We start from the raw sequence: 20453 nt of genomic DNA, 5'->3' as shown, positions 1-20453 counted from the left end.
ACAACATAAGTCACCACAGTTTGACGTCATCAAAAAATATATCTTAGAACATTCAAATTTGAACCACATAACCTGGAAAAACATTTTGAAAAACGTCTAAATGCGCAAAATCAGTGTAAAATGCTAAAAACTAGGTAAGATATGGTTAATGGGGAATTTCAATATTGTGAACAGACTATTTTGGTGTAGTTCATAGAACCAAGATGGGGAAAGAACCTGTTCTCGCGTGGCCACATCGCAGCCAATTTGTAACGTATTTAACTGATTTTGTACAATGCTCTTTCAGGTTATTTGGTTAAATTGAAAAGATACAAGAATCAATTTTGTGACGTCATCATTTTTAAACTTTATTTACTTGTACGACCTATTTCTTATTTCTTCTATTGATTTACTTCTATATTTATTACATTAGAGGAAGATTCATTTGGATAAATATCGATGCTTTATCGAATTTTATGATATACCCAGGATAATTGGCATTTTTTGCAACTATGCCAAACGAGACTACCAATAATCTCTGAGCACAGGTTCTGATATCTTTAATAATGGCCAAAAAACTTCCAAGAACGAAATATTAAGGTAAATTTAAACATCTCTTCAAATCGTTCAACATCCTACATCACTAGTGCTTTGTTAAATGGGAATATTACACAGGCATGCAGTATAAAGCTCAGATCCAACTTTTCTTTGAACCAAATAAAAGACGTGATCAAAAACTATCCACAGCTATTAAATTATCAAGACCATTACAGTACATAATAAGAATGTGAAGAAAACTGCTTCTTCTACCCAAACCATTGGTTTCGCTAGAACTATAAGGAATTTAAGCAGTCAGTCACACATCAAGTTCACACTTGGAATTGCATGCATACTTAAAAACCAAGAAACGATTTCCGTATGTTAAAAAATATTTTACAACACCAGACTAAGATGTTTTAAGATAAATATCAATAATATTTAGCTAATCGATAATTATCAGAACTACTGCTGGGTGCATTGTTGCGGTTCGTCTTTTTCCTCTTTTCTAAATGGTAAATTGTCTGGATCGAAAAATGCTTTTTGACTGACATTTTCTTTCCCACTGGCAGTAACTGCAAAATAAAGAGCCCTGTATTAGGTCGAGGTACAGCGTTAACTTACACCAAAACAATGATCTTTTCTAAGTCAAAAAGCACACAGATCACTCTCCAGTTGCCTGCAGTTTTAACCTTCCATTGTTTTCATTTATAAATCGTATAAAAAAGCTAAATTAACAACAGTTCCATGGCGTTAACATTTTATCAATAAGAAATTGAGAATATTTTCAGTATTGAAAGTTTCTTAATTTTTGTGGAAGGCCTAGCGAAAGTTTTTAGCAGCACTGGGGTTCATACAGAGATTTTAGCAAAATTGTTGACATCGGGGTAGACCATAACTCTTTGCAGTATGCAGGGGTACAAAGGGACCTTCATTTTAGGATGGGGAAAAAGGATTTTCGCAAAAAATCAACTTATACTTGATGTGGGCATAAATCATACGGAAATAATACTTAACATGTTCATTTTATGAAAGCAAGGTAAAAAAGTCATAAGAGTGATGTTGATAGTAAATATCCCAGGTCTCCTGGCAAAAACTTTATTACAAATGAACAATATCCTATAATCTACAAAATATTTAAAACTACAAGTGCAATTAATTTAATTTACAAATGAAACTTGAAAAGCCATCGAACTATAGTGACCATACAGTCTACTGATATTGGTAGTCTTAAGTTTGAATCTGGAGACTTGAGATGATGGAGTAACTTTTGAGTCCCAAATAGGCCGACTACAACTGGTGCGATTTTTCTTGTGCGAGCAGTGTAATAATACGCATGCGCTTTTGTTAGATTCCATCCGTGGACATGGTAGACGTTAACGGTCGCAGCAAGCGCACAAACGACATTGCCATGGGTAGTTCATCCTTGTAGTAACCTAATTGACTATGCGCAGGAGCATTACTTTATGTGACCCATGTTTATATAGTTTCAGATTACAGTTGACAGTATTACAGTTATGTGTGTAGGCCGTTTGAAGTTAATATAAAGTTATCGTTTTGTTTCTGTTCAACCCATGCGTTGTTCTATCTCCTTCACATCTTAACATTGGCGACGAGAATGTCTGTACAACTCAATCCATTACCACCGTTCGACCCGAATGCAGAACTTGGAGCGAGTGTTGCTGCCAGATGGAAACTTTGGCTACGTGATTTTGATACTTTTCTTGTGGCTAGCGGAATTCGAGACGCTAAGCGCCAGAAAGCTTTGTTACTTTACCAAGCTGGACCCAAAGTTCGAGAAATTTTTAACCAGTTGAGTGATGTCAACGGAGAAGGGGATGAAGACAACTTTGCGACAACAAAAGCCAAGCTCATTGAGTACTTCGAGCCTCAGAAAAATCGACGGTATGAAGTTTATCGTTTTCGTGAAACTCGTCAGGGAGATCAAGAATCGCTCGATACTTTTCATACACGACTCAGGCAGATATCCAGTACATGCGAATTCGAAGATGTAGACTTTGAAATCGAGGAACAAATAATTATAGGGGGTCGATCTTCCCGTATAAGACGCCGAGCTTTGCGTGACCCTACGTATACCCTTAAAGACATGCTAATCGATGGAAGACGGGATGAAACCAGTTCGTATCAAGCCCGAGATATAGAAACCACCCACGTACACACAGAAACAACGAACCGTTTGCAATCGAAGTCTGATAACAAGACTTGCAACAATTGTGGAGGAGAATGGCCGCACAAAAATCAATGCCCCGCACAAGGGAAAACATGTCGCAAGTGCAACAAACCGAACCACTTTCAATCAGTTTGTAGGAGCTCAAAATTCTCGAAGCAGAAACAAAGACGTCCTGCACATTCTCGCAAATCACATGCAGCGGTGAGACCTTTGCAGCATGAGGATAATTCTAGTGACGAGGAATACCTGTATACGGTCTCAAATGGCAACGACAAATTATCAAAACGCAGCCCTGTGGTTAATGTTGTGGTCGAGGGTCACAAGTTCAACATGATATTGGACACCGGATCCACAATCAACGTTATCGATAGAAATACTTTCGAAAAGATGCACGGAGTCAAGTTACAACAAACCAAAATAAAAGCTTTTCCATTCAACTCTTCGAAACCAGTTTGTTTTATAGGAAAATTTGAATCGATGATCACAACAAAATCTCGCTATGGAGTTGCAACATTTTATGTCCTAAAAGATCGTAATGCTGGTTGTTTACTTTCAGCCAATACAGCACAAGAACTTGGAGTCATAACGCTGAAATTGAACAAACTTTCAGTTTCAGCAACCCCTACAAAACATATTGATCCGCAAATTGATGCCATAATTCAACGTTTCAACAAAGTCTTTGAAGGAACTGGTAAACTGAAGGGGTACTCGGTGAAGCTAAACATCGACGAAAAGGCAATACCACGTGCACAACCGCAAAGGAGAATTCCTTTTCATTTGAGAAAGAAAGTTAAAGAAGCTGTCACCCAGCTGGAAAAAGAGGGGATCATTGAAGCTGTACCAGAAAACGCGCCTTCGCAGTGGGTATCTCCAATCGTCGTAGTACCGAAAAAGGATGGATCTGTTCGTCTTTGCGTAGATATGCGTGTGCCAAATACTGCAATAAAACGTGTACGTTATCCGATCCCTACATTGAATGATATCAGCATTCAACTCAATGGTGCCAAATATTTCAGTAAATTGGATCTAAACCAAGCTTACCACCAGCTACCATTACACATAGACAGTCGTTTTATCACTACCTTCAGCACACACGTAGGACTTTATCGATACACTTGTCTCAATTATGGGACAAATGCTGCTATGGAAATTTTCCAGCATGTTTTACAAGAAACTTTACAAGGTATAAATGGAGTGCTGAACATCGCAGATGACATCGTAGTTTTTGGCAAAACTCGCAAGGAACACGATTTAGCTTTGCAAAATTGTTTGCAACGTCTGCATTCAAAATGCCTTACGCTAAATCTCAAGAAATGTAACTTTCTACAGAAATCAATTCAGTTTTATGGACAAATTTTCACAGAACATGGTACGCAGCCAGATCCAGCACGCATAAGCGATCTTCAGAATGCACCAATACCCACCAGCATCAAAGAGGTACGAAGCCTGCTCGGAATGGCAAACTATAGTGCTAAGTACATCCAAGATTTTGCGACGCTCACTGCACCACTTCGAGAGTTGACAAAAAAGAATACACCATTCGTATGGCAAGCAGTTCAACAGAAAGCATTTGAAAACATAAAATTGGCTCTGTCTGAAGCTCCCGTTATGTCGTATTTCGATACCAATAAAGAAACTTTCGTTACGGTGGACGCAAGTCCCGTAGGTGTGTCCGCAATTTTGAGTCAAGCAACCAAGAACAGTGATGATTACAAGGTTGTTGCTTACGCCAGTCGTGGACTGTCCGATACTGAGAAACGATACTCGCAAACGGAAAAAGAGGCTCTAGCCATCGTTTGGGCCGTAGAACATTTTCATTTGTTCCTATATGGCAACGAATTTACTTTGATTACAGATCACAAACCTTTGGAAACCATTTACGGCAGTTCAACCTCTAAGCCGTCCGCGAGGATTGAGCGATGGGTTTTGCGACTACAACCTTATTCGTTTAAAGTGCAGTACAAGGCAGGAAGCGAGAACTCTGCTGATTATCTATCCAGACACCCCTCCAGTCAACAATCGCGAAAACAAGAAAGAATTGCGGAGGAGTACGTAAACATGATTACGAGTCACTCTGTGCCTAAAGCTATGTCGCTAGACGAAATAGCGAGTGCTACCAACACTGACAAGACATTGCAAGCATTGCGAGCCGCTATACGAACAAATAGATGGCAAGCATCTGATCGTTTAAAGCCTTATTGTGCAATCAACGATGAGCTCACTGTTGGTGCGAAGGGAATTGTTTTGAGAGGAACACGTTTAGTTATACCAGAGTCACTTCAGCAACGAGCTATAGATATTGCCCATGAAGCTCACCAAGGTCTTTCCAAAACAAAAAGTCTATTACGAGAAAAAGTATGGTTCCCAGGTATGGACAACCTAGTTCAGCATACCCTAGATTCGTGCCTGACTTGTCAAATTGTCGGCAAACCATCGCCACCAGAACCTCTGCAACAAACTGATTTTCCTAAAGGACCATGGGAAACTGTTCATATCGATTTCTGTGGACCGCTTCCTTCAGGAGATCATCTTTTAGTCGTCATTGATCGTTATTCGCGATTTCCGGAAACCGAAATTGTGCGATCCACGAAAGCATCAACTGTCATTCCGAAGCTGGACAAAATATTTTCGGTACACGGCATACCACGTGAATTAAAGACAGATAACGGTCCACCATTCTCGAGTGAAGAGTTTGCACGATATGTAAATATCCTCGGTATAAACCATAAACCTGTCACACCTTACTGGCCGCAGGCAAATGGAGAAGTCGAACGCTTTAATCAGCCTCTCATCAAAGCCGTACAAAGCGCAGTGGCAGATGGTAAGGTATGGCAACAAGAACTGAACCGTTTCTTGTTCCAGTATCGTAATACACCTCACAGCACAACGAAAATTGCGCCATCAGAGTTGTTATTCAACAGAAAAGTACAAGGAAAATTCCCTACTTTAGAGAAGCATCGCGTAATAAATCGACACAAAGAAGCTAGAATAAACGAGGAACGCAGTCGATCATACCAAGAAACATATGCAAACAAACGCAGAAAAGCAAGGAAGAGCAACCTTCAAGTTGGAGATACTGTTCTTGTCCGCCAACAAAAAAGGGACAAACTAACGACACGATTCAGCAAAACGCAATACAAAGTCGTAAACCGTAAAGGTACGCAGATAACTGCAGAAGACAGTAATCATCGTCGTGTAACTCGCAACGTATCATTTTTTAAAAAATTACGCGCTCAGATGTCGGATTCCGAAGATATCAATCATTCAAATCGAGCCACATACGCTTGCGAACAAGAGGTTCCTAGACCTGCTGAAAGACTAGTTAGAAAACGTTATGCACCAGTACGATATGGTGAACCAATACCATTGGACACTTTGTAAACAGTATACGAAAAAAAAAACTTCTTTAAAAGGAGGAGTGATGTAGTAACCTAATTGACTATGCGCAGGAGCATTACTTTATGTGACCCATGTTTATATAGTTTCAGATTACAGTTGACAGTATTACAGTTATGTGTGTAGGCCGTTTGAAGTTAATATAAAGTTATCGTTTTGTTTCTGTTCAACCCATGCGTTGTTCTATCTCCTTCACATCTTAACAATCCTTAATAAAGAAATACAATCTAGCAAGGAAAGAACGCATTTGCAAACCTGATAATGATGGACTTGGCTCTTTTATCGTTTGTGTTTCAGCGTTCGTGGATGCTGGTCGTAAACCACGCTTTAAATGGTAACATTCAGACTTCAGATCGTTGAATTTGAACCTGCAATGCATTATGCCATTTCTTTAAGTAAGAGATTGGGGGTTCAAATTTAGAAAATGGATTTCAATAATGTAAATCACAATCAGATAAGTTGTTTGGACTTTGCCTTACAATCAGTTGTACGAACTATAAGACCCTTTTCACTTATTTCGAAATTCAGCCTAAGATACGCTTAACTTATTTTAACTGACACAACTGTGTACGAAAAAAGGTTTTTCTTTACATAAAATTGAAATTTCGTCCTGAATTCACAAATCAATTATGTACCTAAATAAGACCTGTTTTTAATTCGTAGTTTAAAAAGGAGTTGATGAAGTTGAAAACCTGCGAGAAAATTCATTTTACAAAAAATAAAATTGTCGGGATCTTTCCACCCAGCTTATATATACATGATTTATTCGTAAATTTTAACAATTTTGAGCTTCAATATCAATACAAAACTGTATTCTTATAAAAAAATATGCAATCTATAATCCTGGATATGTTAAGATAACTGCCTAGACACATGGGGAATAGTATGCATATATTTTACAGCATCTCACAACCGTCCCTCCTTTCAAAGTCTTGTCATACGTATCTAAATGGCAAGCACATCGAGATGAAGCTGGGAGAAGAAGAATGGAAAACCATGACATTGTCGGCCAATGATTGTAGCTTGGTCAAAGTTTGGTCAAGAAAATATTGTCCTGATACATAAAGGCGTCTGAACACTTACTCGAGATTGAATTTTTCCAATGCAAGAGAATTATTCTTCCTGCTTAGTTCGTCAAGTTCTGCTTTCATTTTGGTGTTGTCCCGTTCAAGTGTTGCCTTTTCTGATTTAAGTGCAAACAATGCTGTTGACTCGACAACGCTGCGCGCCTGCTTGTTTCTGCAAAGAAAGAAAGCTCGATAACTCAACTCACTTAATAACCGGAATAGTAAAAGGCACAAAGGTATTAGCCACCATAAAGCATAAAATCCTCGACAGAAATAGTTCGAACCCTTGACCTAATGACATACAAAAAGGCAAAGCAAGTCTAACTCTATCTTGTGAATACATCACAGTTGATTCAAAATTTATGACACCCTGCCCGTGTACAACGTTGTATATAATCTCATGGTAACTTACGGGATAATGAAATCTCATGGAGACAAATAAGAAAGAATGACTATGTATGGGAAATAGCTGCGATAATTTGTACCGCGATAAATAACGAAAGCAGGGATAAGAATAAAAATACATTTTTGCAGTTGTGCGAAGAGTTGGGAGTTAACAGCTAGACCATGCTTAGAGTTGGCTACGGTCTTTCCGACAATATCTCTATTAGCACAACTAATGGTCTGGAAAGTGCTTAAACGACAAATTTAATAAAAATGAACCAATTACTTACTCTTTCGGTACAGAAGGTTTACTGTTCACCTCCATTAACCTTTTCAGTTCTTGTTTTAAACCGGCAACTCTCTCTTCCTGATACTCTTGATAGCTTATCATTGCTTTTTCGCTTTCAACCAGCTTTTCTTTAAGTCTTTCGTTCTCTTTCTCCATCGAACCTACATGAATAAAATTCTCAAATTTTTTCTTCTTGATTTCCGCTAGTTCTTCTTTAAGCGAGGCAACAGCTTCATATTCTGCAGAAGCATTTTTCAATTTTGAAATCTCCTCTTTGAAGGCCTCCTCTTTCTCCATAGAACTCTTTATCGCTTTTCCCATTTTGTACATTTCTTCATCAGAATCATCAACCATTTCTAAGAAATAACAACGGAAGAAATTAAGCTAAGGACAAGAAACTAAGTAAACAGTTTTCTTGAATTATTACAGTAGACAGTATTATGTACCAGAGAATCAGGTAGAACACTCCACAATAAGGATCTTTACACAGAGTGTGCTGTATAGGGCAACAATGTTTGTAGTTGTAGACACAGTATTTCAATCATACATCTCCCACCATTTCAAATTACAATCAAGCACGGTTCTTAAAAACTTTGCACAAGCAGAAAGACTTTAATTTAACTCACTCTCCAATTCCTTTATTTCCTCATCTTTTTTAACTATTTGTTGCCGGAGCTTCGCCAAATCTTCTTTAAGACCTGCTATTTCTTGTTGCATTTCCGTATTTCTATTTTCATCTCTTCCATCTGATTCATTTTTTCCTACAAGTAGCTGCTTCAATTTTGAAAGCTCCTCTAAGTTAGATTCTTCCTTTTCAGCAGATGTCTTGAGTGCTATACCCATTTTGTATAAATCTTCATCGGAATCATCAACCATTTCTAGAGATAGCAACAATGAAGAGACCATCAACATCATAGCACGTAAGTAAAAGTTTAAAATGTATTTACGTCAAGAAAATTAGAGAGTGCCGGGCAAGAAAATATTACACGATTCAATTATCCTTTTATGAGAATATCCAATGGGATAGGAAACTTTTCCGAGTACTTCCTGCTCAAACTGCTACCTTTGAGTAGGGGAAACACCCCCCACCCCGAGAAGTAACGTAACTTGTCATCGCTTCAACTAAAAGAAGAATGAACGAAATGCTCCAGAAAAATTGGTTAAACAAACTCACTTTCTAGGTTTTTGATTTCGTCGTTCTTTTTCTCATTTTCATTAGAAAGAGTTTGTAATTGAGTCTTTAGACTAGCAATCTCTTCGCTCAATTCAGCTTGCATGCTTTCATAATTTGCACTTGAGTCTTCACTTTCTGCATATTGTTTCTTTAATTTGGCAAGCCTCTCGACAGCATCCTGCTCTCTTTGAGTCATAGTTTTCAACTCTTCTGATAATTCAGTTAACCGGAGGCTTGCCTTCTCGTTTGCCTTGCTGCTCATTTCTTAGAAAAAACAAAAAATGTTATGAGAAATGGAATTTAAGATGAAACAAGGTCTTGAAAAAAGCAAAAATTTTACAGTCTACTAAAAGCCTTCTTGTCCGACACTCCTCAGAGTATGAAATATCAGAATAAGGTTCCGAAATCACAAGTTGCAATACATATACCCCTACATCCAGTTATAGACTGAAGAGGGCCAATCAGAAAAACGCGAACACAGGACCGTTAAAGTTGTCCAGGCAGGTGCTTTCGAACCTTTATTTTGACGTTTTATACTCTGAGGAGTGTCAGGCATAAAAGCTTTTAGCATTATGTAAAATGTTTGCTTTTTCAAAGCCATTTTTAAATTTCATAACACCATAAGTTGAAACAGTAAGTTAAAAGAATCGAAAGCCAATGCAAATTTTTTATGTCTTTTCAAGAAGATGATCGAGGGAAGTAATAAATTCATAAGAAATTATAACCATTAATACTGACCCTTTAGTTTCCTTATTTCGTTGTCTTTAAAGATGCTTTCTTCGTTAGCTTTTTCCAAACATTCCCTTATGTTTTCAATTTCTTCATTTAATTCGATTTCTAAATGTGAAAGCTTTTTCGAAGTCTCCTGCTCTTTCTCGGTCACAGTTCTGAGCGCTTCCCTCAGGTTGTCTGTTTCTTCCTGGGATCCTGCATTTGTAGATTCAAGTAATTCTAAAAAAGCAGACAGCGGAAAATATGGTAAAATAGTGTACTGACTTTCGATTTACGTTTTATTCGATTTCATTTACGTTGTACAAAGTTCTAAATATTATTCAGTCCTTTAATGATGTTAGCTTTCCCAAAAAATTATACAGCCCCTCATAAAGCAATGCATCCGTTCTCTTCGGAATCATTGTACCTTAGGAATCAAAGAGCAACAGAAGAAATAATCTTACTTTGAAGTTTGTTGATCTCGGCATATTTTCTTGAATTCTCTTCCTTGAGCTCTTGTAAGCTGGCATTCAAATTTACTACTTCGTCTAGTAGCTCAGCCTGTCTGCTTTCACCAGCAGCAACCAATTCCTCTGTTTCGGCAAACAATTTCTTAAAAGTTGCGAGACTCTCAACAGCAGCTTTTTCTTTTTCAGAGGCCGATTTGACAACGTCGGCCATTTCAAACATCTCTTTTCTCAATTCTTCTTCCCCATCTTTGACAAGTTCTAAAGATATATGCATATGTCAAAAGATATTGTACGTATGTTACAGTTGTTTGGAGTTGCATAGAAAACGATTGAATTGAAATGAAAGGCATTGCATGTCACAGTGGAAAGCAAAGACTGAGGTCGAAGTAAATCAAATAGGCTGCCTCGAAAACAAGCGATGTGAATGTGTATCTCAAAAAAAAAGAAATGAACAAATAAACCTAAGCAAGCGAAGAGTATCACGCTGAATCAGGTTTTTCAACCAATAGTAGGTTAAACTTGATTTATACCAGCGTTTGTTACTGATAAAGCTATTTTTAATTGAAAATTACCCTGTTACAGAAAGAAACCTTTTTAAAAACGTATAGAGCTATCAAAATTAACGAAATTAAAAGCCCCAGAAAAGGCAAATAGACACCCGCACAGTTTAAAAAGCACAAAGTATTTCGAAACGAAAAAAAATCTTTGTAGAAAAATGCTTACTTTCTAGACGTGCTATTTGGCTATCTTTCTCAGTGTTTTCTGCAGCCAGTCGCTCTAAGCTTTCCCTTAGCTCACGGATTTCCTTACTCAATTCTGTTTGTCTGCCTTCCTGTTCTGCATTAGATTCTTCAGTCTCCAAACTTAGCCTTTTCAATTCTGAGATCTCCAATAGACTCTGTTGCTCTTTTTCAGTTAGTATTTGTAGATCAGCTTCCATTCTGCCCATCTTTTCACCGGATTCTTCGCACAATTCTGTAAAGAACATTTTGTAGAGTTACGGTAAGGCTACAAAAATTATAGAGTAACGAAAAAGCAGCAGTTTACTTTTAAGAGACAAAGATGAGGAGATAAAGATGGCATTTAGCAAAAAATAAATGATTGTTTAAGCCGTCGAAAGGAATTTTCATCAAAAACTTACGTTCTAGCTTCACTATATTTTCATCCTTTGTCATACTTTCTGCTTTCAATTGCTGAATAACATTATCAAATGCTTCAATTTCCTGTCTAAGCTTTGATTGCTCTTCATCGCCTTCCATTTTTGCATTCTCGAGTACCTTCGCTCTTTCAACCAGTTCACTGTGTTCCTCGTTTGTAGTAAACAACTGACTTTCTAAAGCTTCATTCAGGTCTACAAAACAATAATGCTAAAAAGTTGGACTTAACCTGTATCAATTCATAGTCATATATTCGATTTCGTGATTAGAAATTTGCTTGACTAATAAAACAGCATAAGGAAAACATGAGTGCTCACGCTCACCTGGAAGAAATGCAAACTTGAAAGGAAAACCCCTTAATTCTAAGTGACATAAAGACTGCGCTAAGACTACTAATTAGGCTTGACATTTAGGCTCCATACCTTTTAGGCTTGATATTTCAGCATTTAGGCTAGCAACCAGCTCTTCATTTTGGCTCAACTCCGATTTGACTGTTTCGAATTCAGTTTGCAAGCCTCTCAACAACTGCTCCTTTGCTGCATCTGAAAAAGACAACAAGCTCAATGCAGTATTGTTTACGTTTCTGCATTTCAAAGGAGCTGCGTAGTCGAAAATTATCAAATCTAGTAATACTTAAAGGAATGACAATGTGAATGTTCAAGGTCTTCGAAGCCTTCAAAGAAAAACCTTCAAGGTTAGCGCACAATATACATTTTTGATGAAAAGAAGTGAGTAAGCTTAATTGATAGTTAAGAGCCCAAGAATGAACTTGACTAAACACAGGTCAATGATTCAGATACTGGTTATGTTTTTAATCCGAGTGACACCTTTGTTTCATGCAAAGTATATACAAAATATTGATAATTTGAAATAAAAGAATATGAAATATATGATTATATGAAATAATAGATGTATATACATGTTAATATACGTAGATACTCTAGAGAACCTCAGTATAGACTACAAATTGAAAACTCGATTACTCAGACTAATTGAGAACACGTTTCTATCGCCGTATACGCTTCTGTGCACCGATTACGTGCCTTACACGGCAGGTTATAATTGAATGACAATGATTGACAGATGATTGATAGGGACAACTCCCTGTCAATCATTGCAAAAACTATACAACATACTGATAAAGTCATCAGCAAAGCTAAGGTTGCGATATATTCACACAAGCTCACCATTTTCTTCATTTTGTTTTTGTAGCTGGTCAATCTTCTCGAGTAGGGTAACATTCTCATCTTCTGCTGCTTGCAAATCATTTGACAACAGGGATAACTGCTGGGCCATTTTGGAACACTTTTCTTCCATTTTAGATACATCCTCGAATTCTGAATTGCTTTCTGCAATGAAACAGATTAATTTACATATATGTATATATGAGCATATAGATATGGTAGGATAGCAGTAAGAATAAAGAGTTTTTGCAGGTATTAAAACTGAGAATGCCGATGGGATTATGTGTGCACAAACCCAAGAAACAACACTTCTCTCTTTAACTCACCCTTCATTTGGACGTTTTTTTCCAAATGGTTTATCTTTTCATGTAGATTCACATTTTCATCTTCTGCAGATTGCAAATCATTTGACAAAAGAGACAACTGTTGTGACATTTCCGAGCATTTTCCTTCTAATTCTGAAACTTTGCTTTCTAATTCTGATTTCATTTGATGAAGATCTGTTATCACAACTTTCAATTTTTCATTATCGATCTCAACGTCTTTGGTTGCTGAAAAAAATAGCAAGAATTGAAACGATATGGAACATTTCTGGAATTGACATCATCTTAGCTTCACTGAAACAAGACACCACTGCTATTAAATAAGGTTTATCCTCATTCTCTTTCAAGAAGAAAATGTCTCAGAAATTTTTGATTTCGCGAGATAATATTTAATTCATTGCTTCACAAGATCTTTTCAGGAGCTAGCTAATTGAAACATGCAGCGACAACGAACAAAAATTAACTCATTTAGGCTAGTAACCACAAAACAACAGTGAATAAACGCAATTACTACTGCTTCTAGAAAGGGACCGAAGTTCAAAGGAATTCAAATGCAGCCTTTGAACAATATATTTATGCAAATCTATTGAAAAAAATATTGAAGATATTAAAAGTGAAAAATAAACAACAGTAGTTTTACTTAAGACAGCAAGGAAGGTAATATTTATAGAAACCTGTCGAGGTGTCTGAAATGATTGGTTCTAAACGTGACAGTTTTTCTTCACTTTCACTCAATTTTAAGCGAAGACTTTCAATCTCTGCTTGAAGCTCTTTAACATGAAATTCACCATTTTCATCTAAAAAAACAAAAACATTGAGACTAGGATGTGACAATCTTATGGAACAAGCCACCGCCAAGGTACAAATTACAGTTCCAGCACGAATAAAGCAATCGGTGATATAGACGTGTTGCTGGGCAACAAAGAAAAGTAAATTGCTGTTGTTTTGTAGATGTGAATTGTAAATGTGCTACTTTTTATCTTTGTGATCTTTTAGAAAGAACAAGAAATTCAACGTCGGAATTCAAATATAGGAACTAAAGTTATTCAATTTATAAAATCTGCTATTTCGAAATGGTAGGCGATTCACAAAGGGCCTGAACGCTTACATTAAATACTAGAATTCTGGTACCTAATACACCGTATTCATTTATTTCCGGAGCCGAATCCAAAAAGTGTGCACATATGCAACACAATTTTTATCAAATGAGCCTTCATGCGATAAAGAATCCCACCTTTGATCCCGTTGCTTTGCTCCAAACCATTCATCTTCTCAAGTAACGTCACATTCTCATCTTCTGCTGACTGCAAATCACTTGACAACAAAGCCAGCTGCTGTGACATTGTGGAGCATTTTCCTTCCAATGTAACCACTTTGTCCTCTAAATCCGCGTTGCTTTGCTTAATTTCCAACACTACATTTTTTAGCTCGCAATTTTCTTCGTGGATTTGTTTGGCGTCTGCAACGATGTCTCAAAATGTAAAAAGGAACTCAAACAAAAGGATCAGTTTGTTGCAATGCATCAAGATTTGTTAAATGGTTTAGAAAATTAAGAAGCAGCTTATCTCTTAAAACCAAAGCAATTTCAAATTTGAACTTTCGCCCGGTGCTGTATGGTAGTGTTTAAGTTTTTGAGCCTCGATTGACAGACAAATATTGCAACCCCAACAGCCAACAACACTAACAATGCTGCATTTATATCTCTCGAATTGCACTTAGAACTCCTGCAGGCTAGAGAGCGTTCTTAATCTCAAAAGCATTTAGAGCGCAGTAGCACAGGTACTCTAGGTATAAATATAAACTACACCCGAAAAAATTGGCTTGCACTAGAAATAGCTAAAACATGACTTAAGAATCAAGCTTTCTCATGTTGTCCTACGTCTTCGGAACGAACTGCCGTATTCACTAACGGCAGCTTACTCAATTGGAACATTTCAGAGAGCTTGAAGACATTTTTGCTTCAAAACATTTTAATATATAACAATTTTCGATTCATTAATACGCATCTTTGAGCTTTGAAATACGTAAAGCACCTATGAACATTGTGGAAAACTATTTTTATCATAATCAATTTCATTATGAAAAATAACATAGCAAGAGTCGATGTGTCACAAGCGTATCTATTAAGAAATCTGTTGAGACATTAACTTACTTCCACTGTTGTCGGGCTGGCTGAACTGATTCATTTTCTCCATCAATGCAGTATTCCGTTCTTCGGCGGTTTCTAAGTCGGATGACAATCCAGACAACCGTTGGGTTAAGTCCACTATCTCTTTCTCCAAGCACTTCACATTCTCATCAAGTTCGATATTGATATTTTCCAATTCTGTTGTTTGAAAGGAAATATCCTCTGAACATCTCATTCTATCTGAATTTTTATATAGCAAAGGCCTAAACATCAAGAAGCTAGATTCGTTTAAATTTTTCATGTTAAAAGGTCTGATGCAAATTGACGTGTAACAACAATTAGCGAGATCCTAAATACAGAAAATTTCATAACAACAAAAGCAAGATTTTGACAGCTAGCGTGCTATAAAAACCTGGCAAGAATGTAATGCCTAGGATAAAAATATTCAACCATTTATTGTCTAATAACAGTGCATTTAAGTATTACTAATGTATCTTTGAACCGTCTGAGTCTTTCTCAATTTTCTCTGAAGGCGTAAATCGTTCGAAGAGATAGCATCAAGATGAAAGCCAGAAGAAGGGAAGAAAGAAAGACAGATTTGACGTGGCCGGAATGAATGACATGGCGATCTATTTTTGTCACCTTCCCCTTTGCGCTTAAATGCCAGTTGCTACTTTAGAACACCGCCTCTTCTTTATTACACTCTCTCATAAGAACTACAAATTTTCCGAATACTTACATGCGAACAAACAAGCCTGTGATAAAAAAGGAAAATATGTTAGCATCAAAGCCATGGGACAAGGCAGAGACACATTTGCCAAAAAGAAGAATACCTTATGAATGAATGCACATACCACAAAGACGCTGTTTAAGACTCTCTTTCTCAGCTTCCAAAGATTCAATATTTCTCTTAAGGTCTTCCTCTTTGGTGGCTTCTGTAACAGTTTCCTCATTGCCTGTTTGGATGTCTTCGTTTTCATCCGATTCAGCTTTGGCAATAGTAAGTGGAATGCCTGAAAGAGTTGCAGCTGTTTATACATGGTCAAATTGTAAATCATTATCTAAATGTAGCTATTACAAAAGGTTTTTTCAAGGCGGCCTTCATTTTAACATCGAAACTTCAAAGGAACAGAATCACAATTTTAAAGGCAAGAAATGTATTTTATCATCTCCGCTGCCCGCTCCCTTCAAGAAGATGGATCGGCTAGTAATCTTACACAACGTCCCACTCTAACAAACAGAAAAAGAATGTACTCTAAAGACATGCCCTTATCTAGAGCTTTTGTTGTTTCTTTTAATATACAATGTTATTCGAGAAGAAGAGTGGAAAATTATGAGACGGTGGCATTTAAAAGGGAAAATATACTATGCTGGTCTGTACCGTAACGCTAGTAGCAATGACAAGAGGTTTTGAGGTTTGAACTTAAACATATAGACCAGAAAGGTTGTCCAAAGTACTTACTGAAAGTACTAGCATAAATAATACGAGTAATTAAAAAGCTTAACAACTTTGAATAGAGTTCACAAGAATTCAAACGCAGAAGATAGCCTAAAGCCTTTTTTAAAAACAAAGCTTGAAGCGATATGAGACCACCGAAAACACAAGGGTCATAAATGAAATATTATCTATTCCATACTTGAAGATGGCACTTTTAATGCGGATAACATCTCCAGCAATTCGTTCTTTTCCTTTTCAAGCGACTCAGTTTTCGAAAGTTTTGCTAGCAGCTCTTCGTTGCTCTCTTCTAGTTCCATTATCCTCAGAGTCATATGCTCAAAATGCTCTTCGGTTGATTCATTGTGATTTGCAGCTACAATTCAATCATTTGACAATAATCGTGTTGTCTCTAGCAAAATTCGTTGCATGGCACGAATATAACGAGGCTAAAATGCTTGAAATATATTTTGCGAGAAAGACTTTACAAACTAGATCTACTAGAACATTTTACAATACATGACACAATCCCAACACATGAAACAATTTTGTCAGCTTCAAATGTCCAAATTCAACTTTCCCCTTCACCTCCTTGGAACAATGTTTACTGTTAACTGTTAAACATAGAAGGGACATTTCTTCCTGTGACTTACATGTTGTTTGCTAAACTATCAACATTTTTCTGGGGAGGACAAGAGAGTAGAAGTAGTGGTATTCGGGAAAAGAAAATAAAAATAAAAACAGAATGCAAATTGATAGGTGTTCCAAGTAATCTTGGCAGGCATTGTAGTTTAACTGTACTGGTTAGATACATATTATAGTAGCGCAGTTCATTTCTATCTAAGATGTAAAAAATACGGTTTCCAAGTTTTCATATCAAGAGTCATAAAGATTTCTGGGCTTTGATGACTGAATAGTTCAACATTATATGATTAATGTGTAGCTGATCTATACAGTTCATCTTTATAGGTCGAAGGTAACACCAAGTTCATATTATGTGAAGTAGTGTTTTATGGGTTGCGACCTTGGTTTTTTAAGCATTTCCTTTGGTTGGGATGTTGACGCTTTTGCTAGGTCTAAGAATTGTTCCGAAATCAACAAAGTCTGGCGAAATTAACAAGATTGTACTGCCTGTTCTAGCAAACACATTCTAGCTACTATCAGGGATAATCTATCGGAAACGATAACACGAATAGTACTGTTATTATGATATCCTAAGATAAGAAAAACAACAACAAAAATCAATAGTCTGCCTGATAGTTATGAAGCTCTACCAAACAAAAAAGTATATTCTTACCGCTGGCATGACTTTTCAGCTCCTTTAACTCGGCTTTCAGCAATGATACCTCCTCGATAGCAATTTCCTTTTCTTTAAAAGCAACATTATTGTCCAATAACCTTTGTTCTAAATCTTCATTAACTTTCTCCAATTCAGATACTTTATATTTCACCTCTTCCAGCTCAGTATTTAGAAGAGCTGTCTCTTTGTTAACCTCATTCGAGATTAAAACAGGAGTTGAATCAGAAAGACGATTCTGAAGTTCACCGTTCTCCACCTCTAAATCAGCCACCTTTGATTGTAAACTTTTTATTTCTTCCCTCATCAAATCTCTCTCACTTTCTATCTCCAATGCATCGGGCATTTCAATCTTAATTTTAATTCCTTCTGCAAGTTCTTTGTTTAATTGCTCTAATTCAGCAATTCTGCGCCTTAAATCATCTGATTCTTCTGTCTTAGCTCTGACATCTTCAAAAGCTATTCCAGTTGCCTGCCTTTCTGTTTCCACTCGAAGCTCTCCATTCGTCCTCTCTAATTCTGCAATTTTCAGTCTCAAATCTTCAAGCTCCTGCTGCTTTGGAATATCCTTTCCGATCTCAGCACTTTCACTTTGATGTTCTATTTTAGCTCGCAGTTCTGCGTTCAAGCCCTCTAACTTGTTAATCTCCGACATCAAAACATCAATTTCTTCGTGCAGCACTGCGATTTCATTATCACCCTCTCCAAGTGATCTCGATGCATCCTTTTCTCGAATATCATTTCGCAGCTCCTCGTTCGCCTTTTCTAGTTGTTCTATCTCCAACTTTAATTTATCTACCTCTTCTTTTAATACAATGTCCCTCTCACCTTCTTCAATAACAATCGCTTGATTAGTCTCTTGTATATCGCTTTGAAGCTTGGCATTCATTTCCTCCAGCTTTACCACTTTTAACTTCAGCTTTTCTGTTTCCTCTAGCATAGCTGCCTTTTCATCTTCATCTCTGACAGTGGCCAGTAGTTCTGTTTTCACGTCTAACTCACGTCGAAGATCTTCATTTAATACTTCAAGTTCATCAATTTGCAGCTTTAATTTCTCAAATGCTTCACTTGAGACTAGACCTTGGGCATCAGATCGAAGTTTCTCGTTAATCTCCTCTAATTCAAGGACTTTTGTTTTCAAAACTTCATATTCATTTTTAGTTATTCTACCCTCGCTCTCCTCTTCTCCATCTAAAGTTTGGGCCAAATTAGAAGTAATTTCCCGAAGACCTTGATTGATTTCTTCGAAGGAAGCCACATCTTTTGCATTGTCGTTGATAATCTGAAGTTCTGCATTTCTTTTTTCCAGCTCACTAATTTTAACTTTCATATCTTCAATTTCCTTTCCTTGGCTTTCGGATGCACGGTTTACTAAAACAAATTGATCATAAGTTTAAGCTATGAGTGTAATTAATCTTTAATGGTACAAAAGCAAAAAATGAGGCAATCTTTTCCAATCCTTTCGCTCTATATAACGCATTTACTTGTTCTATTCTGTGTCATTCTTTCTTTGTTTCATACTGTGTCATTCAAACCAGGACACAAATTCAACACAGGCCCCTACTGTAAATGAGATTTGCAGCTTTACTACTTTTATCAAACAACATATTAATTTACAATGGCTGAGTACCAAATAGTCAGGTTCTCTTAATAACTACATTTTGGATTCAAGCAAGATCAAAGTATATAAATCCACATTTCTATTTTGTGTATAAAACAGGAAGATTCTAAGTTGCTAATCCGAGTTTCATGCTTAATGCGACCACCAGGCAACTGTTACGTGTACAGCTCTGCCGATACGGTATCGTAAACTTGACTGGTAAACAGAATATTCTATTTAATCCACATTTCCAACTTTTTTCAGATTAACGCCCCAAGGTTGGATGCCTTATCGCTTAGGCCCTAGGCCGTACAGAAATGTAACTCACGTGTCAATTCGTTGATGATCTTATCCTGCTCAGCTATCTGCTGCATAAATTTTGTCTTTTCTTCATCATAACGGTCAGCAAAGCCAGCTTTAGCTTGCAGTTTTTCTATTGCTTCTTCCAATTCGACAATTTTCAGGACCAGCTCTTCAGTTTGATCGTCTTTATTCAAAGTATGATCACCACTGCTGACTGTAATAATATTCAAACTTAAAATTATGTTGTTCAAAAATTTAATAACTAAAAAGAAAAACAGTAAGTCAAAGTAAAGAGGATAAGTGTGCTACCAATCTATATAAATCGCTGAGATAGAATCATAATTGCGTAACTTTGGTTAAAGTCAATTTATTCAAGTTAATTAAAGTCATCGTTAATAAGAGACAATGACAGTTGCTTTTCTTGATACAAAATTTACTTGGTACGCACCATCTTTATTCTCTCTTTTTTCATTAAGGTGTTGTATTTCAGCTTGAAATTCTACGTTTTCTTTCGATAACAGCTCAAGATGGGATTCTTGCTTTTTGGTCTTGTCTTTCAAAGCTTCGTTCTCAAGTTGCAATTCTTCAATCTTATAGTTAAGTTCTTCGACAGCTGCAGCTCGTTCCATAAACACTGTCTCCAAATCTGAAAATACGAAACAATTTTTTTATCTTGATCAATTCTGTACTTAAGCTTTCGTATATATCTAAGGGTTGTCTGAGTATAACAGACAATTTGTTTTATAAACAATTATGGTGGTTAATTATGTATGGCTTTGAAAACAATCAAGAAATACTTAAACTTTTCATCTGACAAAGTAGATTTTT

General features: G+C 36.8%; 1 protein-coding gene across 2 annotated transcripts in view; it reads right to left on the bottom strand.

Moving 5' to 3' along the window:
• Positions 1 to 295: 295 nt before the first annotated feature.
• The window catches only part of LOC135688454 (uncharacterized), a 34604-nt gene continuing 14446 nt past the window's right edge, over positions 296 to 20453 (bottom strand). Inside the window, exons 29-50 of one of the 2 annotated variants that reach the window (XM_089110911.1) lie at positions 20074 to 20271; positions 19651 to 19839; positions 18977 to 19093; positions 17723 to 18934; positions 16628 to 16801; positions 15845 to 16003; positions 15015 to 15188; positions 14097 to 14321; positions 13537 to 13659; positions 12866 to 13090; positions 12543 to 12704; positions 11778 to 11897; positions 11340 to 11549; positions 10922 to 11173; positions 10193 to 10456; positions 9756 to 9968; positions 9018 to 9281; positions 8470 to 8721; positions 7845 to 8199; positions 7187 to 7342; positions 6359 to 6471; positions 296 to 1091 (exon numbers count right to left, since the gene is read on the bottom strand). In XM_089110911.1, the coding sequence (XP_088967037.1) occupies positions 982 to 1091; positions 6359 to 6471; positions 7187 to 7342; positions 7845 to 8199; positions 8470 to 8721; positions 9018 to 9281; positions 9756 to 9968; positions 10193 to 10456; positions 10922 to 11173; positions 11340 to 11549; positions 11778 to 11897; positions 12543 to 12704; positions 12866 to 13090; positions 13537 to 13659; positions 14097 to 14321; positions 15015 to 15188; positions 15845 to 16003; positions 16628 to 16801; positions 17723 to 18934; positions 18977 to 19093; positions 19651 to 19839; positions 20074 to 20271 (5267 nt within the window). In that variant the 3' untranslated portion in view covers positions 296 to 981. Of the gene's footprint in view, positions 1092 to 6358; positions 6472 to 7186; positions 7343 to 7844; positions 8200 to 8469; positions 8722 to 9017; positions 9282 to 9755; positions 9969 to 10192; positions 10457 to 10921; positions 11174 to 11339; positions 11550 to 11777; positions 11898 to 12542; positions 12705 to 12865; positions 13091 to 13536; positions 13660 to 14096; positions 14322 to 15014; positions 15189 to 15844; positions 16004 to 16627; positions 16802 to 17722; positions 19094 to 19650; positions 19840 to 20073; positions 20272 to 20453 lie in introns of both variants that reach the window. The other variant, XM_065205314.2, reaches the window with a different exon arrangement.

This window comes from Rhopilema esculentum, chromosome 10, assembly GCF_057945365.1.
Source record: "Rhopilema esculentum isolate cy_ngs chromosome 10, ASM5794536v1, whole genome shotgun sequence".
NCBI classification, from domain to species: Eukaryota; Metazoa; Cnidaria; class Scyphozoa; order Rhizostomeae; family Rhizostomatidae; genus Rhopilema; species Rhopilema esculentum.
The sequence above is the reverse complement of the archived record's forward strand: the minus strand, read 5'-3'. Positions and strand labels throughout refer to the sequence as shown.